Source organism: Eucyclogobius newberryi, unplaced genomic scaffold (assembly GCF_026437365.1).
Source record: "Eucyclogobius newberryi isolate DKJ021-1_F unplaced genomic scaffold, fEucNew1.0.hap1 SCAF_6, whole genome shotgun sequence".
NCBI classification, from domain to species: Eukaryota; Metazoa; Chordata; class Actinopteri; order Gobiiformes; family Gobiidae; genus Eucyclogobius; species Eucyclogobius newberryi.
In genome coordinates, this window is record NW_027316278.1 from 35,876,121 (window position 1) to 35,885,926 (window position 9,806).

The following is a 9,806-nucleotide window of genomic DNA, read 5'->3' on the forward strand; positions in this document are numbered from 1 at the left end:
GGGAGCTCGGAGTAGAGCCGCTGCTCCTCCACGTCAAGAGGAACCAGCTGAGGTGGCTGGGGCATCTGTTCCGGATGCCTCCTGGGCGCCTCCCTGGGGAGGTGTTTCGGCATGTCCCACCAGGAAGAGGCTCCTTGGAAGACCCAGGACACGCTGGAGGGACTGTCTCTCGGCTGGACTGGGAACGCCTCGGGATCCCCCCCGGAAGTAAAGAGAGTGTCTGAGGGAGGATTTAACCATGTGGCCTCATCCTATAACTGAGGCACCCAAAACAAAATCACAAACTTTTGTCAGTTTTAGGGACAGATATTCTGTTGCTTGATAATAGTATGTTGTGTGTGAATGAAACAAAACGAATCCAGATTCTACTTTTGACAGAGCAAAGATAATTCCACACATTAATGGACCTTTAAACTTAATCATACGCCAGAACCAAGTGACAAACCAAAATAAAACTAGAGTCCGACAAGACCTTGCTGCTGAAATAAGTTTAACAAGAGAAAAAACGAGAGAAACCCAGGTTTAGAAGAAGACTCTAGCGGTTTAGTGTAAATTTAGTCCTGGTTTAGCCATGGTTTAGTCATGTTTTAAAACCTGGCTTTACTTGATACAAATTGGTTGCACTATGTAACATTTATGGTGGATGGTCTTCGACCAGCTTGTCTCCATGGCTATTGCTTTGCCTCTTTGACTCTGAGTGTATCACCACTAGATGCAGTCATATGATTAAAATATAAGCTCATTCATTCATAAAGCAAATCAAAATGTTATCACACAAACTCTCCTAATTTGTTCTGGACTGATATAAAACAGCTTCATACAAACATTAAATCAAAAAAGTCCAGAGAAACAAATGTTATAAACGGATCTGAGAGAAGCAGACACAGAGAGTTTTAAGGTGGAATGGAGTGTTTAAGGTGGAATGATTACCCAGCTTGTCAGAGGAGGTGATAATGTCAGTCGGAACGCAAGAGTTGAGATCGGCGTCCATGATTCCCAACGGGTCCAGCTGAGCCACATGGTGCCCGCGGATCTATGGCAGGGGATGGACAAAAACAGAGACAACCACCCACCAGAGGGATAAAGAGAGGAGAGAGTGGGAAGGAGGAGATGCAGAAAAAGACAGATGAGGACACAGGGGGGACAGTAAGGACGAGTGAGAAAAAATAATGAGATAAGAGCATGGAAAGGAAAGAGGAGAGAGAGAGAGACAGAAGGAAGAAAAAAAGGAGATGAGAGACAGAAGAAAACGAAAAGAGAAGCGAGGAGAAGTGGAAAAAGAGAGGGTAGGAGTGGGGGATGGGAGATAAAGAAAGAGCAGGGAGAGGGAGGGAAATAAAAGAAGAGAGTGGAAGGAGAAATTAGGAGAGGAGAGAACAGAGAGAGACGGAGAGACAGAAAGGGGTGAAAATGGAGACGAATAGTGAAAAGAGGAAGGAGCAGAGGAGGGGTAGTAAGAGTAAAGGAGGGAAGTGAAGAGATCAAGTTTAGGGAAGAAAGACAGAAAGAAAGAAGAGACAGGGGAGAGGTGGAAAAGACGAGAAGAAGGAAGAAAGCAAGAAAAAAAAGGGGGAGAGGAAAGGCAATAAAGCAGATGAACGCACACCAAGAAGGTGAATACAAAGAAGGAAAGCAGGAATTGAAAACAGAGATCAATGGAAAAAGTGAAGCAGCCGGCAGCAGCAGTAGCAGTGAGAGTGAGTGACAGAGGAGTGGAGGTGAGGAGGGTAAGGAAGGGTGAGGGTGGTGGTGGGTGGCGCAGCGTTAGTGTCAGTTACAAACAAGGCATCTGTAGCTCACCCACGGCCTACAGGAGCCACAGGAGCCTCATCGAAGTTCACGCAGCTGATGCCCAGAGGGTTGAGCTGCGCCGAGTGATGGCCGACCACCTGCACTCCACAACATACAGGAAGTACACAACAAATACAAGCGCTACAGGGCACGTACAAGAAGTAATACAGGAAGTGTTCAGGGAGGAGAAGCTGCTGCTGTTAGGGAAAAACAGTCATTACAAAACTGTAGTGTTGAGTAAATATTAGAACAAATTGAACTGAAATCTTGAAGCTGCTTAGCATGCATGTTGTCTTCAGAGCGCGCTCGTCTCCTCCATAGCTGAGAGTGTAGGACTGTTTTTAATCTGGGCAGCCCTGATACATTTCTGATAATTAGTGTGAGGGTTTAGGCCAACGCACACAGTGACGCTCTGTCTCACATTGTAGGAGGGCGCACACATCAGGCGCACAGATGATTATAACATGCTGAATTTAGACGTAACACTGCGGCTAAAAACACAAGATTTTTGCACTTCCGCTGTTTGGGTGCATATGACCAATCAGAGTGAGCTGAAGCTGAAGATGCAGAAAGCTAACAGGATTTTGAACTGTGCAAAATTTGCTGTAGCTGGTCTGTCAGTCGAACAAAAACATTTTGTTTTTACATTATACTATATGGCTGTAATACCAATAGACTGGCCAATGGTGACCACTCACTAAAGGTTTAAGCAGCATCAACCTATCCAGACATTTGAATAGAGCCGTGCTCCTGCTTAATTCAAACATTCAAACTAAACCTGTGAAAAACATTGCCTCACACAGACACAAATCACATTTTTCATTTTGTCATTGATCCACAGATAAATCATCTATTTAAAGTGTTGTTCTAAAAAGCCTTTTTAAGATGCTCCATTGAGTGTTGGCTGCTTATCACCGCCATGTGTCTTGACTGAATCAATCCCGACTGTGAGGTTTTGTTAAACTTGTACAATATGTTTGAGGCATTATCACACTGGCTCTATGCGCTGACCTTCAGGGTGCATCCGTTTCTGCAAGTTGCATTTGCTTTCGTACCTGGTAGGCCCTGATCAGAGACTGCACAGCCAGATGATGTTTCACCAGCTTGTCAACATTTGGCTGTGAGGCGAGAGCGGAGCCGAGCGGAGACAGCAGAGCCGGTTCCAGACCCAGAGGAGACTGGTATGCAGCACCAGGCGGCGCTCCAGCATTAGCGTTACGGAAAAACACGTCCCATGACTGAAACAGAAAGACTGAAAATGAGACACTTGCATTTTACATAAAGTTTGAATGAACTGTAATTTCCCTTTCCTTTGGCTGGGGCCTTAAGACACATGCCAGGACTGGAGGAGTTTATTCTTACATAAATTTCTTCAAATAAATAGTATATATATATATTTTTTTTTTTTTTAATGCAGAGGGCCAGAACTGAGAGGGGTTAGGCAAGGAGACAGAGGAATCTGTCACCATTTTCATTTGCCCTGTTGTGAACGATCTAGAGGAATATCTGTGTATAGATGCATAAACGAAAAAGCTATTGTTATTCTATGCAGATCACACTATCATAATGTCTATAACTACAGGGGTGCTACAGAATTATTTGTGATATGTGTGATTACTGCTAGAAATAGAATCTAAAAATAAATAGTGGCAAGAATTTGGTCACAGTCAAGCTTAGAGAAAAGGTCATTTCATTAACAAAATTAACATTTGCTCTTTCAAGAGGGATTCAAGAGAGAAATTTTGGGCTGTAACACAAGCTACAAAACCTTTGTTCCCTGTGTTGGAAAGAATACGTAAACTTGATTTACTGTAATGTAATTGTTTATGGAGAATGTGGCTGGTGCCCACTTATGAACATTAAGAGAAGAATGACTGAAAAGTAAACTCAACCTTTTATAAGACCTAAATATCAGTGGGGAATACCGTACTTTTTTGACTTGAAGCCGCTACTTGCGGTCATTATCTATAGATTTTTACTGTGTGTTTTATTACAATCAGACTCATATTCACGGAAAAATGTGTTTAAAGAGGAAGTGAATGTCGACGCGGCAGAATACAAAGACACACACACAGCACGGACATGCGATATATGGCAGTCTGCAGTTCAGAACCTGCCGCATTGAAATTAAACTTTCTTGGCCAGACCTGACTCACAAAAGACAACATGTGTATAACTACCATGGACCATATTTCTGTGTAAATATTTCATGTTACAACGTCACACTCACCCGATAAGTACGAGCTCAGGAGCAGATTAACCAGATGTGAAGACACAGGTAAATCAGCTGACACAGTGTAAACAAGGACAGAGGGCACAGTAGGGACAGCTGTGATGTGTTTTCTGTTTATCAAGCTTCAAAATGCATTGTGTTTTATTACAATCCAACTCCTGTTCACTCAAATTAGTCTAATTAGTCCCGCAGAGCAGCAGACCTCGGGTGCCGCCGTGCATTAATTTATGTGTGAATATCTCATGTTACAACGTGGGCACCTGCGGTTTATTGTCAGGTGCGGCCCATATATGGACAAGTTTTATTTTCATTCGTAAATATCATGTGCGCGGCTTTTATTCAGGAGTGCTGTATAGCCCGAAAAGTACGGTATATACTATACGTCTCTGAAACAGATTGATCACGTTGCGCGGGGGATTATCGCGCAGGGCTACAGTGTGATCTGTACACACTCGGCACAACCAGGCTCATATTATGACAGATTACTGATAGAGGCTTCTCTCCTCTATCAGTCTTGTTTCCATTGACTTTTTAAAAAAAAATTTTAATACGCTGCTACACACCATGCCCTCAGATGAGCAGAGCAGGGCTTTGTGAAGGTTTTTGTTTAAAGACTCGCCGATTAGTGTCTCAACCTCCTGCTGCTGCCAGACTTCACAACAAACACCGTTAGCCCTGAACATGCTCCATAATCATGTGCAATACTGTCATACCCATGTGCAATACTGACATAATAATGTGCAATACTGTCATACCCATGTGCAATACTGACATAATCATGTGCAATACTGTCATACCCATGTGCAATACTGACATAATCATGTGCAATACTGTCATACCCATGTGCAATACTGACATAATCATGTGCAATACTGTGACATAATGTCAATCCTCCTGGTGCAATATTCTGTCCATATAGCAGCTATAAATAAGAGTGTTATTATTGTTATTTTTATTAAGAGTATAAAAGGTAACATTTTTATAAGAGTTTTTTTATTTAAAAAAACACAGCAACACTGGAATTTCCCCATTGTGGGACAAATAAAGGTTATCTTATCTCAAGCAGAGCTTTTCAGACATAGTTTTCTTTAGATTCTAAGCAACTGCTTCATTTGACATTGGAAGCAGCAGTACCAGTAGCAGTAAGCGCACCTAAAAATGTTGTGTGGTACACAAAATCGCTACATTTTTACATTACGGCTAGCATTAGAGGCAACGGCTTCTGTTCATTGCCCTTTCTTCTCTTTTCCCACTCCCTGCCACTCCGGGAGGAGTGGGACAGGCACATTGATGACCTGTGGGCCCAGATGCTCGAGTCCCTGGAAAAGCGGTGTCTACTCCATAAGAACGGTTCTTCATCTGCTTGGAAGAACTGGTTCTCCTCCTGAGTGGGTCCTGCTCCACTGTCTACCTCGCGTCTGCCTGTTCGTCTGAGGGAGTCGGATCCCTCCTTCACTGTGGAACTCCTCCAGGTTCCTGACCGAGAAGGAGGGTCTAAGGACAGGGGACCCTGGGGCATTTGTCTAAAGACAGGGGACCCTGGGGCATTGCCCCTCGTCCCTACGGCCATTGTTTAATCAGTTTTTTATTGTCGCCCTCCAAGACATCTGCTGTTGTGATTTTGGGCGTTACAAAAATAAATTGAATTGAATTGAAAATTGAACCATAGTCAGGAGCAACGCGGAGCGATAAGGACACCAAAGTAAGGACCCCAAAATGGCTCCCTCAAGAGACACACTTACGACGCGGACTTTAAACTCAAGGCTTGGCTAAAGTATCAGTCTCAACTGTGGTCCGAGCTTTCACAAGACCGGAATCATCACTGTACTGCCAGGTTACAGCAGAGAAACTGACAACCTGATGCCGTAATCGCCCAACTGTTAAACTCGGACACTGAAGATGAAGAATTTGAGGGATTTGTGGACGAGGAATGAACTGAAAAAGTGAGTATATTGTGTTGTATTGTGTATGCGTTATAACTGAGCAAGGCTGAGAGTTGTTGTGAATACACTCATTAATGTTTTAACAATCTTGAGCTGAATGAGTTGAAAGTGTTTAATAAAGTTCAACTGACTGACTTATCCGTTTGTTTTGTTTTGCTTAATATGCTTTATAGTCGGGTGCGCCTTTTATATGGACAATTATCCAAAATAGACCATTCATTGACAGTACGCCTTATAATCCAGACCGCCTTTATACAGTATTAGTAGCAGTGGCAGTAGCCGTAGTGTTAGTAGCAGTACATACAAACCTTGTGTACACTCTTTGGTTTCTTGAGCCAGGCGAAGTACATTTCCTCGACATAATTTGAACTTGTTCCGTTCAGAAAAGGCTCTGAAGCCACAGGAGCAGAGTAGAACTTGATTGGATGAAACATCCTTGCTCCGCCAAGATACTGGGCTGTGATTGGCCGCTTGGGGCCAATAGTCTGCGCTATAAGTGGTTGCATGGGCGCCACACAAGTCCTGAGGCGATGCATTATTCTGGTTTAGCCCTGGTCCGGTCCACAGAGTCCGGGTTGACACATACAGAAGGAAGTATCCAACAGGAAGTGAGCGATCCTGTTCCTCAGTCTGTGGGGAGAGAGAAATGTCAAACAGAACAACATAGAACTCTGACAGCAAGCCTGTCACGATAATGACTACATTGACTTATCAAGCAGCTCATCATTTGTAACAATCAGTGCTGAGTGTAACCCGTCACTGTAATTAGATTACAATTTTATGGAAGGCAATACAGTAACACGTTAAAATGAAAATACGTGTTGTTTACAGTTATTAACAAAGTACTCATGACTAGCACAAAATGTATATTTGAATATTGCACCAATATTGATTGCCATATATAATGTCCAATATTTTGCAGCCTGAACAAAGTTGTTCCAATTGAATTGTTTATTAAAAAAAAAATCTGTAGCAAATTTTGCACTTCAACATTTTATATACATATCCAACGTCTGCTCTAGATGTTAATATATTAAAATACTGTTCAAACAGTATTTTTCCTGTGACATCACTTCCGGGTGAGTGTATTCTGTTTTGATAGTTGGTTGTTCGCTACTTTTTATCGTTAATCCACAAAATTCACACACAGGGTCAGCCCTATGTTCCCCGGTACCTGGGTCAGGGTTTGGTTTATATGCTGCTATAGGCCATACATTTATGCACCACTATTGGGGATGTGAAACCTGAACCAGTAGCCTATTCTATATTTGAGGAGGTACCCATGTTCCCCCGTTCATAGAAAAGGGGGAACATAGGTACCAGGGAATGTAGGTACGCACCCATACACGCACTACTTGTCACAGTTCTGCCTTTGCCCCTTTGTTTATTGTCAGTCCAGTTCTATATTTCAGCCCAATCCGGTCCATCTTTTGCTACCTCTCTTGTTTTCCTGCTCTCCACAGCTGCCTCTCATTCCCTAATCATCCCAGGATAACCCATATATGCTCCTTCTGTTCATTCAGTGTGAGTGTTAATTAGTGAAGAGAGACTTAAAGCGCTGCAACTATATTTGGTCGTCTGCCTTTGTATTTGAAAACTGTTTTGGCATGATTTCCTGTTGTTCTCCATCTAAATTTCTGTATTGAGATTTTCCACATTTTGGATGATATTTAGTTGTCAATGAAGTATTCATCTGAGTTATGTACATAGCTCCTTTGTCATTTTTAAAACTTTCCTGTTTCAAGGACACTTTCGTTTAGCTCATTCTATGTGTTGCATTTGAGTTTAGGTTACCTGTGTGATAGTACAATCCAGCCAAGTATGGACTCAGCACACACCCAATGGAGCGCCTGGACAGACTGGAAAAGAGTATGATGCAGCATCAGGCTGAGTTACCTTTGGCTACTACTGCAGCTTGTCAGTCAGCCAGCTGCCGCCAGCGAGCAAAGCATTGCTGCTTTGTCTGCTCAAAGCCAAACACTGGCAGCCACTGTAACCCAGTTAGTCACTGCTGTCACTCCTGCTCCAACCAATTCTGGACTAACTCTAAGGTCTCCAACAGATCCATCTCTGAGGATCGCTCTGCTCTTCCTCCTGCAACTTTGAATAAACCATCAAAGGATGATGGATCAGTGGATGGTGAGCCATCGATTGTTCATCCTGCGAGTGATTCTGACCTTTCGGAAGATTTTTGACTCAGTCATAAGCACACTCTGGATTTTGTCCTAACGTTTGGAATAGAGATTAGTGACCTCATTGTCTTCCCTCAAAACCCTATCTTGTCAGATAATTTCCTGATTACCTTCAGTTTATTCTTAAAGATCATCCAGCCCCACAGACTAAAGTTACAATCAAAAGGACTATATCCGAGAAATCTCTACAAATTCTAAGAAATAAAAGTGCCAATATACATTGACATGTCATGTGATCCTACTGAGAACAGCTTTAGTCCAGGGTAAGTGAACAATTTATCGACTTGACCATGACTTCCCTGAAGTCTGCACTTGATGATGCAGATCCTTTTTTAAAACAGAAGGTCATTAGGCCAAAACGCGCCACCCAATGGTAAAATGAAGAACTGCGTTCACATAAACAAATTTACAAAATTAGACCATATTGTCTCTCCCACACGGAAGAATCCTTAAAACCATGGAAAAGTTGTCCTATTAGCAGGCTCTTAGTAAGCCCAAACCAGACACTATTCAAATCTAATAGAAGTCAACAAAAGTAACACTAGATTTCTTTTCAGCACTGTAGCCAGACTAACAAACTGTCAGAAGACTTCAATCCAGCTACTCTCAGCTCTGATTTCCTTCTATTTTTTTAACAATAAAATAAAAACCATCATAGATAAATTTAGATGGAATTACTTCCATTATTAGCCCTGAACAAGCCCAAGCTGTAAAACTAGTGTTCCATTTAAATCCATCAGTAACTCTAGAAGGTTCACTGCTAACTTATGTCCTCAAAACCTAAACTTGTATCCTAGACCCAATTCCAAGCAGACTCCTCAAGACATTCTCCCCTTAATTATAGATTCTATTCTTAATATAATATATACTTAACTAGAAAGTGGTTATGTTCCACAGTCCTTCAAACATGCAGTCAATAAACCTCTTCTGAAAAAGCCTAACCTAGATCCTGGCCTATTGGTAAACTACAGACCTATTTCAAATCGTCCCTTTGTCTCTAAAATCCTTGAAAGAGTTGTAGTTACACAGCTTTGTCGCCATCTACGGGAAAATAATTTGAAGTTTTCCAGTCAGGGTTCAGAGCCCACCACAGCACTGAAACTGCGTTAAAGTCACAAATGATTTGTTATTAGCTGCTGCTGATGGACTGGTCTCAATCCTGGTTCTGTTGGACCTCAGCGCAGCGTTTGACACCATCGACCACAACATTCTACTGCAGAGGTTAGAATGTGATGTAGGTGTTGGAGGAACAGCCCTCAGCTGGTTTAAATCCTATCTATCTGATAGGTTCCAATTTGTTAATGTAAACCTGAGCTCCTCACCAAGCTCTAAAGTAATTTACGGTGTGCCACAGGGTTCGGTACTCGGTCCAATTCTGTTTGCTCTTTATATGCTACCATTAGGCAACATTATCAGAAAGCATGGCATTAACTTCCACTGCTATGCAGATGACACTCAGCTGTATTTATCAATGAAACCTGATCAGAGCGATCAAGTAGACAGACTTAGTACTTGTGTGAAGGAGATAAAAACCTGGATGACACTAAACTACCTGCTTCTTAACCCTGAAAAAACCGAGGTCATTGTGCTTGGCCCTAAACATCTACGAGATGCTCTATCTGAGCAGATAGTCACACTGGACAATGT

At 42.3% G+C, this 9,806-nt stretch overlaps 1 protein-coding gene across 1 annotated transcript in view; it reads right to left on the minus strand.

Annotated features, from left to right (window-relative positions):
- Nucleotides 1-6,503, minus strand: part of LOC140346545 (2-oxoglutarate dehydrogenase complex component E1-like) — a 51,401-nt gene extending 44,898 nt beyond the window's left edge. Inside the window, exons 1-3 of the mRNA XM_072432669.1 lie at nt 6,276-6,503; nt 2,847-3,029; nt 931-1,033 (exon numbers count right to left, since the gene is read on the minus strand). Of these exons, the coding sequence (XP_072288770.1) occupies nt 931-1,033; nt 2,847-3,029; nt 6,276-6,503 (514 nt within the window). The remainder of the gene's footprint in view (nt 1-930; nt 1,034-2,846; nt 3,030-6,275) is intronic.
- Between the last annotated feature and the right edge of the window lie 3,303 nt (nt 6,504-9,806).